This window comes from Neophocaena asiaeorientalis, unplaced genomic scaffold (genome assembly GCF_003031525.2).
Source record: "Neophocaena asiaeorientalis asiaeorientalis breed wild unplaced genomic scaffold, Neophocaena_asiaeorientalis_V1.1 scaffold46, whole genome shotgun sequence".
Classification (NCBI taxonomy): Eukaryota; Metazoa; Chordata; class Mammalia; order Artiodactyla; family Phocoenidae; genus Neophocaena; species Neophocaena asiaeorientalis.
The window spans coordinates 16,451,760-16,464,962 of record NW_020175393.1 but is presented as its reverse complement, the minus strand read 5'-3'; the positions used below and the strand labels follow the sequence as shown (position 1 = coordinate 16,464,962).

The 13,203-nt window shown below is 55.7% G+C and overlaps 2 protein-coding genes across 9 annotated transcripts in view; one reads left to right on the top strand and one right to left on the bottom strand.

Annotated features, from left to right (window-relative positions):
- TRAM2 (translocation associated membrane protein 2) overlaps window positions 1-8,756 on the top strand; it is a 75,549-nt gene extending 66,793 nt beyond the window's left edge. For 7 of the 8 annotated variants that reach the window (XM_024765935.1, XM_024765932.1, XM_024765931.1 and 4 more), the window contains 4 exons: window positions 1,356-1,460; window positions 1,657-1,800; window positions 2,566-2,729; window positions 3,690-8,756. In XM_024765935.1, the coding sequence (XP_024621703.1) occupies window positions 1,356-1,460; window positions 1,657-1,800; window positions 2,566-2,729; window positions 3,690-3,763 (487 nt within the window). In that variant the 3' untranslated portion in view covers window positions 3,764-8,756. The remainder of the gene's footprint in view (window positions 1-1,355; window positions 1,461-1,656; window positions 1,801-2,565; window positions 2,730-3,689) is intronic. The other variant, XM_024765933.1, reaches the window with a different exon arrangement.
- A 3,039-nt stretch (window positions 8,757-11,795) lies between these two features.
- EFHC1 (EF-hand domain containing 1) overlaps window positions 11,796-13,203 on the bottom strand; it is a 60,458-nt gene continuing 59,050 nt past the window's right edge. Inside the window, exon 11 of the mRNA XM_024766369.1 lies at window positions 11,796-12,019. Coding sequence (XP_024622137.1) covers window positions 11,948-12,019 — 72 coding nt within the window. The 3' untranslated portion in view covers window positions 11,796-11,947. The remainder of the gene's footprint in view (window positions 12,020-13,203) is intronic.

Genomic DNA, 13,203 nt, shown 5'->3' with positions numbered 1-13,203 from the left:
GGCAGGCGGACTCTCAACCACTGCGCCACCAGGGAAGCCCCTCTCCACTCCTTTTAATCTAGTTTTCAGAAGTGAGTGAGTGTGGGGAAAGGAGAGACCCTCGGCTGCAGGATTTCCTAAGGAAGACAGACCTTTGAAGTGGCCAGCGATGTGGGGTCTTGTTTGGGAAGAGCTGGGCCCTGGGGGTCTTCACTCACCCGTGGGCCCAGCCCTGCTTCAGGAGGGGCAGTTCCATCTGGGTGAAGGCAGACAAGGCCCTGCTCTCCTGGGCTGTCTGTTCTAGTGGGGCCAGGGGGTGGACCATAAATAAGGAAATGAGAGAGTTTCCCCAGGTGGTTAAGTGTGAGGAGGAAAGTAACGCAGGGTGATGGGACGGCTGACTCGTCCACTTGGCCCCCTGTGGTGAGAAGAGCTCTCTGAGGAGGGGACTCGGGTAGGGGCGCGAGTGACAGAGCCAGGCAGGTGGATACCTGGGCGGAGCTGTGCAGGAGAGGGGACCACAGGGTCAGGGCCCTGAGGTGGGAGCAGAGCTGGGCGGTAAGGCTTGAGATGGTCAAGGGCAGGATCCTGCTGGGCACCTTCGGCTGTGTGGAGACACTGGGTTTTCACATCATTCTCTTGACCGTTCTCAGGATCCAGTGACTTTCCTGAATGACTCCACACTTCTTTGGTCCCCCTGGGTGGAATCACAGGGTCCCTCTTCAGCACGGCCCGCGGGTTTTCCACCCAGCCCCCCAGTATCTCCCTGACTTCCCAAGGCCCTGCCTGCTCAGCAGCATCTGGAACTTCACTGTGCAGCCTTCTTGCGTCTGTTTGCACCGCAGCCGACCAGGCTGCCTGGGAAAGCCAGTAAGAGCATCGTGACCGAAGTGAGCAGGGGGCATGGGAATGGGGGCTCGTGTTTGAAGAGGCTGGTTCACTAGCACATATTTTGATGTTGTGTTGAGTTTTGCTTCTTCGTATACCTCTTGGCTGTGAAGACTTGGATGACAAAAAAAATCAGACGGTAGGAATCCCCTCCCGCCAATCCCTCATATTTCTACCCGCAAAGCTCGGCAATTTGTTCTGGGCACCTTTTCTGTGCGGGGTCCCGTGCCAGGTGATGAACACAGAGTGACAGGTGCTGCGAAGGCAGCCAGGGCCACAGTGGGAGCTGGAGGGGCGCTGGGCCCAGACGGGACAGGTGCCGTATCAGTATTAAGGAAAATTCTTGAAGGTGTGGCAGCAGCTCTGAATCCTGAAGGATGAGGCAGGGCTCGCAGGGAGGGTGGGAGTGGAGAGAGGAGCCCAGGCCCCTTGCCCCCGGCTCTCGCGGTGCCTTGTGGGGACTGTGAGGCTTGTCTGTGTCTCCGCAGCCTGAGCCGCCTGGGCCTGGTCCTGCTCCTGCTGCAGTACTCGGCCGAGTTCCTCTTCCACACGGCTCGGCTCTGCTACTTTGCCGACGAGAACAACGAGAAGCTGTGAGTGATGTGGACGGGCTGAGGCCCGGCGAAGGGGAGGGCCCCGCGCTGGCGGTAGGCAGGGCCCCGGGGGTATTTTTTCCTGGAGCGTCTTACTCTGGACACCTCATCCCTCAAGCACCCTCCTCGGCCACCCTCGGACCCTCTCCCCGCTTGCTGCCTGAAGGCTGATGTACGTCCCCCGCTCCTCGGGCAGGTTTAACGCCTGGGCTGCTGCATTTGGAGTCACCCGCCTCTTCATCCTCACCCTTGCCGTGCTGGCCATTGGCTTTGGCCTCGCTCGCGTGGAAAACCAGGCCTTTGACCCCGAGAAAGGGAACTTCAACACGTTACTTTGCAGGTGAGTTGGGCAGGAGCCTCCCGAACTCGGCACAACTTCTGCCGAAGGTCAGGAGGCCGCAGACCGCTGGGTCTCCCGCACCGTGATGTTTGGGGGGCGGATCTCAGACATCTGACCCGAGGGGAGAAGAGATGCCAGTCTCCTGCTTCCATCACATCCGTCTTCCCTCCCTGGCCCCGGTCCGTCAGGCTGCAGGCCTGGTGCTGGTGCCGCTGGGAGCTCCTCCCCTGGCCCGCGCCTCACTGGGGGTGCCGGGTTCACGTCCAGCCTCTCAGTTGGCCGTTACAACCATGCGTAGGCTCTTTACAGCGTGTTCTCAACAGTGTGGCCAGTGGCCTCGTACAGCGGCCAGGAGGGCGGCGAGGAGGCCACGGTCTCCGTGACACCCGGGGCCCAGCGGGGGTCAGAGGTTTGTCCAGGTTGCTCAGCTTCTATGTGGCTCGCCGGGTGAGAAGCCGCACTTCTAGAATTATTTCTGCTGCATCATAGTTCAGTTCACTTGAATCCTTCTGACGTACACGGGGCTTACGTGGGCCGTGCTCTGCGCTGTGGGTCCAGCAGGCGTGGGGTGGTGTGACAGGAGCTGGACCCGCATCTGTCACCTCCTCCCGCTGGTCCCTCCGCCCGCCCTGAGGCACCTGGAGCGGAGCCCAGCACGGGCCACGCTCTTCCCGGAGGTGGTGGTGGGCCGGGCACCGCGGGGTCCTGGCCTGCCCCCTACCCAGGGCACGTGCAGCCGGAGCCCACCGAGCCCTCTGCCCACAGGCTGTGCATGCTGCTCCTGGTGTGCGCCGCCCAGGCCTGGCTCATGTGGCGCTTCATCCACTCCCAGCTGCGGCACTGGCGCGAGCACTGGAGCGAGCAGAGCGCCAAGCGCAGAGTGCCCACTGCGCCCAGGCTGGCAGCCAGGCTCATCAAGAGGGAGTCGGGTGAGTGCTGGGTCCGTGCGGGGTGGGGCGGGTGGGGACCCCCCCCAGGGCCCTGGACCGGGCCTGCCCCTTTTTGGGGGCCCTCACAGCCGCTGTGGGCAGGGCGGCGGCTGGGTGGGGAGCTCTGGCTGGAAGCATGTCCACAGGGTGGCCTCGGGGACCCTATCAAGGGCGGCTGATGCTCTCTGGGTCCTCACCCGCCCCCATGCTCCGCATCTCTGCCTGGCCGTCTCCCAGGATGCTGGCTCTGCCTCTCTCTTCAGGGGTGGCCTGAGGGGACACAGTGCTCGGGGGGCAGCGTTCGGGAGACAGCCGCTTCTCCTCTGGCCCCCGCCAGGTCCTGGGGCGCTCACTGCCAGCCCCGCGCTCTCTGTCCAGCCTGGGGGCCTGTCTGCACCAGGCTCTGTTTCCTGAGTCGCCGGCCTCTCTCCAGGTGTGGCCTGCTGGGCAAGGGTGCGTGCGCGGCTGCGTGTGACAAGGAGTCAGGCCCAGCTGGCGGTGGTGGGTGTTTAGGGCAACAATGAAAAGCACGCTTTTGCTGTCAGAGGAGCGCCAGGTGAAGAGTAAGGCCTTGTCCCTGCAGCCTCTCTACCTCCTCCTGACCGTTCCGCGTCCTGGGACCTTTGCTGAAGGGGGCTGGTGCCCCGCAGGGGCCCGAGAGGAGCTGAGGCCTAGGCTCTGGCCCCGCCTCAGGCCCGGGTGGGCGGCGGGCGGGCCTCTGCCTGTTCCCTGGTGGCTGCGTGTCATCCAGCCCCTCCCGCGGAAGGACAGTCGGAGACCACCCACCTCAAGTGAAGGAAGACCCTGGGGGGGCAGGAGCCCCTGGGAGCCGCCTGCTGGTGCCCTGTGCCGTGGGGGCTGCAGCCTGGGTCCCCTCGGCTCATCCTGTGCCCAGCCTCCTGCCCCTGCCCCTGCCCCTGCCCCAGCCGAAACACCGCGTTTGTCTCCCTTCTTTCCCAGGTTACCACGAAAACGGAGTGGTGAAAGCAGAGAACGGAACCTCCACACGGACTAAGAAACTCAAGTCTCCTTAGGGCCGCAGTGCTGAGAACAGCAATGCTCTCACGGGCCCAGCAGGGAGGCCCCCCTCCTGCTCTGATGCCCCATCTCACACAGCAGAAACCTGTCTTCACACAGGGCCTTTTCCTCTTCCTTACGTCTTGGCTTTCTCCTCTTCTTTCTCTGAACCATTCTCAATAAAACCAAAAATCTTCCTCTTTCCCTCCCTCCAGCCACCTCACATCCTCACCTCTGTCCTGTGTCGGGTTTTCTAGAAGCCTGGCCTCTCACGGTTACCTTTCTGCTGGCCTCCTCTTTCTCTTCCTTCACAGCTGTTTCCTTCTCTTTTTACTTGTTAATTTACCTTACTGTGCAATTTTTCTGTGTCTGATTTTTACAACAAGAGGAGGTGAAGCCTGTAGTGCTGGCCGTCCCCCACCCAGTCCCCAGGACCTGTCTGGGTCGGCAGCCTCGTGCCGGGGAGCCTCCACCAGGGCCGGCGGCAGATCCCCGTGCGGATGGGCAGCAGAAAGGGAGACTGGCCATCCTGGATCGTCGTCTCCTAGGTGCTGAGGAACTGACGAGAGTATGATTCCAGTCCTGCGCGCACCATCTTGAGGCCCCGTGGGGCCGCTGCTAGTTCGAAGTGCCAAGGCATTTGGCTTTGGGACATGATGACTCGGTCCAGAAGGATGGTGCTGACTGTCTTGGGTCCCATGACTCGGGAGAGCTCACCAGTGGCCGGTCCTAGACACCAGCCCGCTCTGTCGGGGACACGCTGAAGGAGGACGAGTCTTCCCACTCTGCAGCAACGGCAAAGCGACCAGAGCGGTGGGCTCTTCTGGAAAGGTAATGCGGCAGAAATGATGGAGGCGCCAACCTAGCCTTTCTTTGGCAGGTCCAGCTGCATTGCTCTTCCCACTGTTCACCAGCATCCAAAACCAAACCAAGCAGCCTGGCCGGGGACGTGCTGGTGCTAAACCCCAGGCCCAGCAGCCCAGTTGGGCGCCGGCCTTGCACCTGACTTCATCTCTCTCGCGGCAGGAACACTACGCCCCCCCGTGGCCCCTGGTGCCCCAGGGTTGGTCACCTGGGCCCCTTGTCCTCTGGCCTTGCTGAGTGTCCTTTGGAATTGTCGTTGTCCTCTGCTGCCGTTGGCTGAGCGCACCCACAGCGTTTTAGATGGTTTGAAACCAGGCTGACTCAGAATCGCTCTGCTGGTTAGATGGGCAGACACAGCCATGCCGATGTGCATCTTTTGGCCCCCTTCCCGCACATGTTCTCCCCCTCTCCCCAAAGACAAGGCCTCCAGCAAGGAGCTAGGCTCTCAGCAAGGAGGCCTGAATGCTGTGGGCACAAGAATGTTAGTGTCATTTGATGTGCTGGTCCTCTTCCTGACATCACAGCAGAAACCAAACTGGATTATTACCCAGAAGGCGGGGAAGTGGGTCTTCTTATCAAGGCAGCTCCCTTCTCCAGATCACTTGCATCAGAGAGAAGTTTTAATCTACTAGTGCTTGGGGACTTGCTTCCTGACACCCTGGTAGACCCTCATCTCTCTGTTCAGGATTAGGCCGGGGAGATGGGAAGATCTTCTCTTATTTTGATTACCCTTAGGAGAGGGACAGCGCTTTTGAAAATGCGAATTCCTCCCATCTTTCCTTCTCCTTCCCTGACAGTTATCTAGGCTGCAAAGCAGAATATTGGTGAAAGGGCGGCTTGTACCAACCCCGCAGGCCCAGTCTGGAACCCCTCAGCCATTCAGTCAAATGGTCCTCCCTCCCCCGCTCATGGCTGTGGCTGTGACTGTGACTGAGCCAGTGTTCCTACTTGGCCTAGGGATGCTGTGCAGCCCACGTCAGCCTGCAGCCTCCTAAGCCTGGCCCAGTCCTCTCCAGGCTGTGTCCCTGGCCTTGGCACTGCTCCTGCTGTGTGCAGGAGGCCGTGCCCCCACCAGGGAGCCCTGCTGAGTCATGCCTTCAGCGGGTACCTGGCCTCCTTGCTGTGGGCTCGGGAGGTGGGAGCTGCAGCCGAGGTCCTGCCATCGGGCAGTGACTCTTCTCACATTCAGAGGTGATCGCCGCCAGAGCCCACGTGCTTGGTGTGCCCTTGGTCTCCTGTAAGTTGGCCCCTCGTACCGTGTGCCTCCTCAAGGTAGTACCACCAGCCCGGGCTAACTCTCGCCACCTCCTAAAGGACGGGGTTGGGTCCCTGATTGAGAGTTGGGAAAATCTTTCCTGCTGCGTGAAACCCCTGAGACCATGCGTGAGGCTAGCATCCCACCGGCCAGTTTCAGGAATGGTTTGAGGAGAGGGTGAGAGGAAAACTGTAGGTGTTCTGTCACCCCAGGCGTGCCTGGCATGTTTGCTTCAGAGCAGAGCCAAGCCATGGCAGGCTGGCTCGAAGCATGTTACCAGGGGCCGAAAGAACTCACTTCCAGTCCGTCCTGAGAGCCTGTTGGGTTGGCTTGTCCTGATTTGGCCGTTCTATGTTGTTCAGTCTTAAACACTCTCTGTGAAGGCCCGGCCAGACCCCCGAGTTTGAGAGGCCACTCAGTGCCATCCGCCAGGAGTAGAGCAGATGCTAACCTACCTCAGCAGCCCCCGCCCTCCCAGCATCCCTGGCTGGCACGCGTGCAGGGGCGCCGGGCAGGGTGGTGTGGGAGAGGCTGGGGGATAGACGGGTGGTCCCAGCTGCCAGTGCCCCTCCTTGGAGGCTCCGTGATGGGAAGTTATTTTTATCCTCCAGGCTCTGATAGCTACACTATAGTAGGTTACAGGTGACCCTTCTGAAGGCAGGGCAGGTTCTGGGGGAAGGAGAAGCAGGCCGAGCCAGACCTGCATCTTGGCGGAGAACCTTTTCCCTTCCTGTCCCAAGGTGGAGCTACCAACGTTTCAGAAACCAGACTCGACACCTGTGCTCTGGCCACCTCTGCAGACGCTCCTCTTGACTTGAAGGCCTTGGCGCCGGGCGGGCTGTTCTGGCATGCATGTGGCTGCGTTTGCTGTGGGGACCTTCTTTCTCCGTACCTTTGACTTTCTCCTAAGTGCTGAGTAAGAGGTATAGGGGCGGAGAGTGCGCCCCCTCCCGATTCCACACAGAATTCTAGTCCCTGGGAGCCTTTTTAAATTCAAAGTGGTGCAAAGCCCCCCCCACCACTTAGGGTTTCCTTCGGGCTTCAGCCTCCTTGGTGGTCTGTGCTAGGCCTGAGGGCCAGGGAGGTCGGCACGGGACTCACTCCCCTGTTGGGGCGTCAGCGTCCCAGTGAACAGAACCATTCCTGGTGGCTGGGGCCTCTGCTTCTGTGGGGAGTGGCCTTCCCCCCCACCCCCCCACCCCCAGCTGCCATCCTAGCTCACAGCCCAGCTCCTCAGGAGGGCCTGGGCGGGACTGGAGAACTGGGTCTTGACAGATCACTTGGAACTCAGGCCGAGTCTCCGACCCGCGAGGAGCCTTCACCAGCTCCCTCCTGGAGCCTAGTTCTCTCGTGAACAGTGACTCCTCTCAAAAGGCTGAGGGTGACTGCCAGTCCCCTGCCCCCTTCCCCCCAGCGGCTCGCTCTCTTTACGGAGGGCCCCGAGAAGCACGGGGATTCCGGCTCTGTGCGGCCCCTTTTTGCCCCGAGCTGACCCTGTATCTTTTTGTGTCAGAAGTGCCTTATGTGCCATGGTCTCCTGGTCTCCACTTGCACTGTGTGGCCAGCCCCCCGGGCCCTGGCACAGTTACATGTTAAAGGGACACGGATTGTGACAGTTTCACCTCATTCGTCTTAGCCTCACCGCCACCCCCGCCACTGTCCGGGTCTGGTGGTGTCCGGTTTCTCCCTTGTGTCTGGTGGCTGTGAGGGCCCCTTCAAGGGCACCTGCCTGTCAGAGAAGCTCGGGGCTCCCAGGGGCACCAGACTTCCGCGCCTCGGCCCACGTGGTAAGCCTTGCTCATCCAGCTCCCCTTGCATGTGAAAGAGGAGGCACCCTGGCTCTAGCCTCTTCTCATCCATACTGCTTCCCGTTCAACCCCGCGTTTCTGCGGTAAGGTGTTTACTCTCACTTCCCGGTCACAAGCGGCGCTCACAGGTGCCCGTCTGACGTGGGTCCGGGGGGACTGTTGCAGGGCACCCCTCCCCCCCACACGGTGTGCCCGCCCCTCGCCTTTGCTCTTCCGGGTTGTGCAATACCTCTCCTAGCCAGTGGTCTTTCCCACAGGCCGTCTGTCCCTTCCAGTGCCTGGCCACTGGGGTGGACAGGACCCACGGGAGGGTGGTCGTCATCCCCACAGAAGAAACAGTAGCCACGCTCCCTCTGTTGCTGTCATTCTTGTGACCCTGGTGGCACTCTAAGTGGAACACTGTAGCATCATCTTTGAAGTCCATATAGTTTTAAAACTGTTGAAAAGGAAAAACATCCTCCTCATGATGGGGCATTAATAAGTCAGCATCTGGGAATAAGATCCGTGTGACACCTGAGGCATCACCATCAGTTCGCTGTAAGGGTTCTAGAGTTTCTTGTTCGTGTGGAGAGGAAGGAGGTTTTCCTGGGAATCGGCCACACATGGACAGCCCTGGTCATCTGATCAGATCTGACTGGTTGTAAGTACCACCCTTTCCTTGGGTACTGATTCAAGTGTTTATGTAATGAGACTACACACCTCATTTTTTCGGTTCCTCTTGTTTAACAAACATCTGAAGGATGAGCTGAGGCTGCCGGTGCCCTGAGCAACTCATAATGCAAATGTGGACAAAGCGTTTTTTTGTTTTTCTACTTTAGCCTGTTCATGTTATGGACCAAATTTCAACAAGGAACTCAAGGAAAATTTGTACCTGCCATATTTATGCTTTCATGTAAAAGGGTTTTTTTTTGGGGGGGGGGCTCTTTTTACTTTCAGTGAACATTTTTCCAAATCCTTTTTTTTTTCTGTCTGGTTTTAAAACAAATTACGGTTTTGTATGGATTTTTTTAAATGTACATTTTGAAACAAATGATCGACAAATATTTTTGAAATAACTGAATAAAAGGCCTTGAATTATTCGCCTGCTTGTCTCGGGTATAATTCCTTCTATTCCTTTTTATCTGGATGCTCACATTTGCTTTTTTAAGTTGCAAGCATTATTTTATTCCACCTCTTAGATGGCTATCTGGGAATTGATTAGAGTGTTTCTCCCCTGAAGACTGAAAAGGATAAGAGCGCTTTAAAATAATATCGCTGGCAACTTTATTTTTGCAAGACTTTGCCTCAACTAGTCTTGTTTGCATTGCTCACATTTGCTTTTATATGAAGAACGAGTTCGCATCAATTTCAGCCTCATTTCTAACATTTTTCACTGTCATTTCTTGCATATCTTTTGAGATACGTATTTGTTCGTTGTGGTCATGTGAGTTAGTTAGGGAGTTGGAATTAAGGACGGAGAAGGAGTCCGTTACATTGAGTGGTGGGTAGTAATAAGCCTCATTTTTATTGGTGTCTGTAACAGGGAAGTGTGAACGTGGAAAGGAGTGTGGTGACACGGGCTGTGTGGGCAGGAAGCGCCACAAGGAGGCGCACTGTGCCTGATGCCTGCTGTACGGCTGCCCCCATCATCCATGGGAATATGTTCCGAGACCCCCCAGTGGATGCCTGAAACCCCAGAGAGTTCTGGGCCCTAAATATGCTATGTTTTTTCCTACACATACCTACCTATGGTGAAGTCTATAAATTAGGCACAGTAAGAGATTAACAATGCTAATAAAATAGAACAATTATAACCATATACCATAATGAAAGTTATGTGAATGTGGTCTCTAAAAACATCTTCCTGAGCTGCACTCACCCTTCTTCTTACGATGTGAGGTGACTGAGTGCCCGAGTGACAAGGTGGCGTGAGCTGGATGATGCAGACCCTGTGGTGGAGCGCTGGGCTCTACTGGCCTTCTGACGACGCATCAGGAGAGGATCACTTGCTCCAGGTGACCGTGGATCACTGAGCCCTGACAATGCCGACAGCTGGGGATCCCCGGAGGGACAAAGTGGGAGGGCGCAAGATCTCATCACGCTACTCAGAATGGCACACAGTTTAAAACTTAAGAATTATTTCTGGAGCGTTCCATTTAATATTTCCAGACCATGGCTGACCATGTTTAACTAAAACTGGAAAGTGAAAGTGTGGATAAGGGGGACGACTGTGTTATGGTGTCACTTGGCTAGGAGAGGATGGGGCTAAGTCTGTGTGTAAAAGCCACCAGATGTCAGTGTAGGTGCTGAATAGTTGCTGTCTGAGTGTTGGTACCAGCAGTGGCACAGGACACTGCTGGCATCAGATGGCCTGTTGCCCATGGCTGTCTGCTGTTTTTCCAGAACCATCTCCAGAGAGAGCTCAGGAGATGAGTGCAGTTAGTTGAGGACAGGCATGGGCTATGAGGACCCAACAGGAGCCATGTACCTGGGGCAAAGGCACGGTGCCAGCGGAGAGCGAGCGGCTCAGCCGGAGAAGCTGGTGACCGTTGCCCTTTCTGAGCCTGCCTGCTCATCTGGGCTCAGCATTTTGGGGGGTGTCGGCTGGCTGGTTTGCTTGTTTTCGCAGGGGATGGTGGGGGTAAGGTTTAGGGCTAGTAAATGCTAAGCTCAGGGGTCAAATAAAGCACTCACTTTCTCACAGGAACATGCTCCTGCTCCTACACCAGCAGGCTAGTCACTCACCCAAGTGACCCTTGATTTTCTGGAAACATCTAGAGACGTCTTCTCAGGTACCCCTAAAGCCTACAGCTACGGGCTTGATACACTCTAATTAGATGGTATTTTCAGGCCCCTGGTGGTACAGACGGAGTACAGGTAGGAAGGAATCAGAGACAGCATTTATAAAGATGAAGTTGGTGGCTGACTTCAGCTAAGGAGCAGCCCTGCTTCTGAAAAGTCCATCAGAGCTCAGTCGATAACCAGTAGCTGCTACTGGTCTTTTCTGCCTATCTTGAGGCCAGCCTCTCTAAAAGCAGTAAATTTTTTTTTTTTTTAACTACAGCCCACATAAAGAAATGTTTTACATCATGACCCAGTAAATACACACTCATTTGAAACAAAAGTTTCATGAAACAAATCAGTGTATCACACTGTGATATTTCCTATTATCACAGTGTCTGCTTGCCAATGCAGGGGACATGGGTTCGAGCCCTGGTCCGGGAACATCCCACATGCCGCAAAGCAACTAAGCCCGTGCACCACAACTACTGAGCCTGCGCTCTAGAGCCTGTGAGCCACAACTACTGAGCCCGCGTGCCTAGAGCCCGTGCTCCGCAACAAGAGAAGCCACTGCAGTGAGAAGCTCACGCACCACAACGAAGAGTAGCCCCCGCTCGCCGCAACTAGAGAAAGCCCGCACGCAGCAACAAAGACCCAACACAGCCAAAAATAAATTTAAATAAGTAAATAATAAAATGAAATAAAATGCAGGTCTACTAATGGGCCTAGAAATGCAATTGGAAAACATGACGTCTACTTCCCGGCGGGGTGGGGCGGGGCGGGCAGTACTGTCTGCAGCACCACACCAGACCTGATGTCTGTCTGAGCAAATTCTATGCATCCTCCTCCTGCATTAGTCAGGGTTCTTTCTCCAGAGAAGCAGAACCGATTAGGCTGTATATATATAGAGAAAGAGACTGACGATTAAGGAATTGGCTCCTGTAACCGAGGAAGCTGACAAGCTCCAGTATCTGTAGCCAGAGACCTGGAGGCCTCTGAGTGCTGATGGAGTAGTTCCTGTCTGAAGGCCAGCGGGCTGGAGCCCCAGAAGAGCCAATGTCTCAGTCTGAGTCCAAAAGCAGGAAAAAGCCGATGTCAAAGCAGGCCGAAGGACTTCTCTCTCATTAGGGAAAGGTCAGCCTTTTTGTTCTATTCAAGCCTTTAATGGAATGGGTGGGGCCCACCCACATTGGAGAGGGCCATCTGCTTTACTCCATCCACCAACTCAAATATTAACCTCATCCAGAAACGGCCTCACAGACACACCCAGAAATGTCTAGGCACCCCATATCTAGTCAAGTTGACACATAAAATTAACCATCACAACACCCCTATCTCCCCTCCCTAAATAAGGCACCAACCTTAGCTCCTACAAGATCCAATTTAATTTAGACTTCAGTGGTAAAAGAACCAAAAAGGAAATATAATTTCAAGAGCTCTGTAAATGCCTCTATGAAGAGTACAGGTATACGTAGGCCCAACCTCAAAATACTGTGCTTCCTGTCCTCAGCAGGTCAGTTGGAGAAAGCACGGACGAAGTTATAGTAGTCAATCTTGTCTTCTCCGTGAGAGCACATCCTGATGAGCTGCGGGAGAGAGAAGGGGAGCCCGTGAGAGACAGATGGGCTGCCTTCAGCTCAGCTGCACAGCGCTCTTTAGTGCCTGTCCCTGCCTTTGTAAACCAGCTCAGGCTTTTTATATATCCTTGGCTGATTCTGAAATGGTCCTGTAAACCGGGAAGGTAGGTAAGAGTATCCCCATCTTCACGAGATCAAAGCTCAGATGGAGTAAATGGCCTGCCCAAGGTTTCAGGTTTGACATTTGTAAGAGCACTGTCATTCCCGAAGCATTTCTGTTCTTTATTCAATTACAAGACTGTCCATCCAGTCAGCACAGAGTAAGACTTAGAATAGCAGAGGTTGCTGCTATCACAGCCTAACAGAAAAATCGAGTCATGTCACTGCTCAGACCAAGTGCCCTAAGACACCTGTGAGTGGCAGTAAGCACAGTGATCCGCTGTGGCCACTTTAAGGACGTGCAAATCCATCCCGCCCCTGCTTTCCCTGTCCCACCTCCCCTGACTGCAGCTCCTCTCTCCCAGGTCAGGTCACAGATAGCACAAATGACTTAGAAATCGAAGGCTGGGTGTGCTGTCAGCCTGAGACTTGGGAAGCTAGATGGGCATTTGGCCCACTTGAACTGTTATCCTTCTACCTGCCTCCCTCACTCCTTGCTAATGTTCCCATCTGAAAAACCCTCATCTCCAACCTAGTCACACTGGCCCCAAACAGAAGGCTTCCCTAAATGACACCTAACTTCCAAACATCCCTTTTTCCTAACGTATCATTAAGAAGGACTACAGCATCACAGTGTTCTTCATCAGTGAGAATGTCTCAATAACATTAGCCACCATCGTTGGCAACGGTGCGAGAAAGTCTGTCCCGACTTCTAGGGGAACCCTGGTCAAAGGGGTTTATAACGAAAAAGAGGTATGAAATGCCCTCTCCAGCTCCCTCATGGAAACTCTCGGAGGAGATCGTCCATGTCATCCCTCCACTGGCAGCTGACCATGGACCCCTACTGGTGGATGCTGCTGTCCAGGGCAGCAGTCACGCCCTATCCCATGCCAGCCCTACTGACGGGCTAACGTAGGCTGTGAAGGTGTCAAAGGCTCCCACCATCCTGCTCAGTCCACCTTTTCAATCTGCCGTTGGCAGCCACCCTCCTTTAGCCCTGACATGGTTCACTGGCCGCTCTGTGCTGTCTGGCC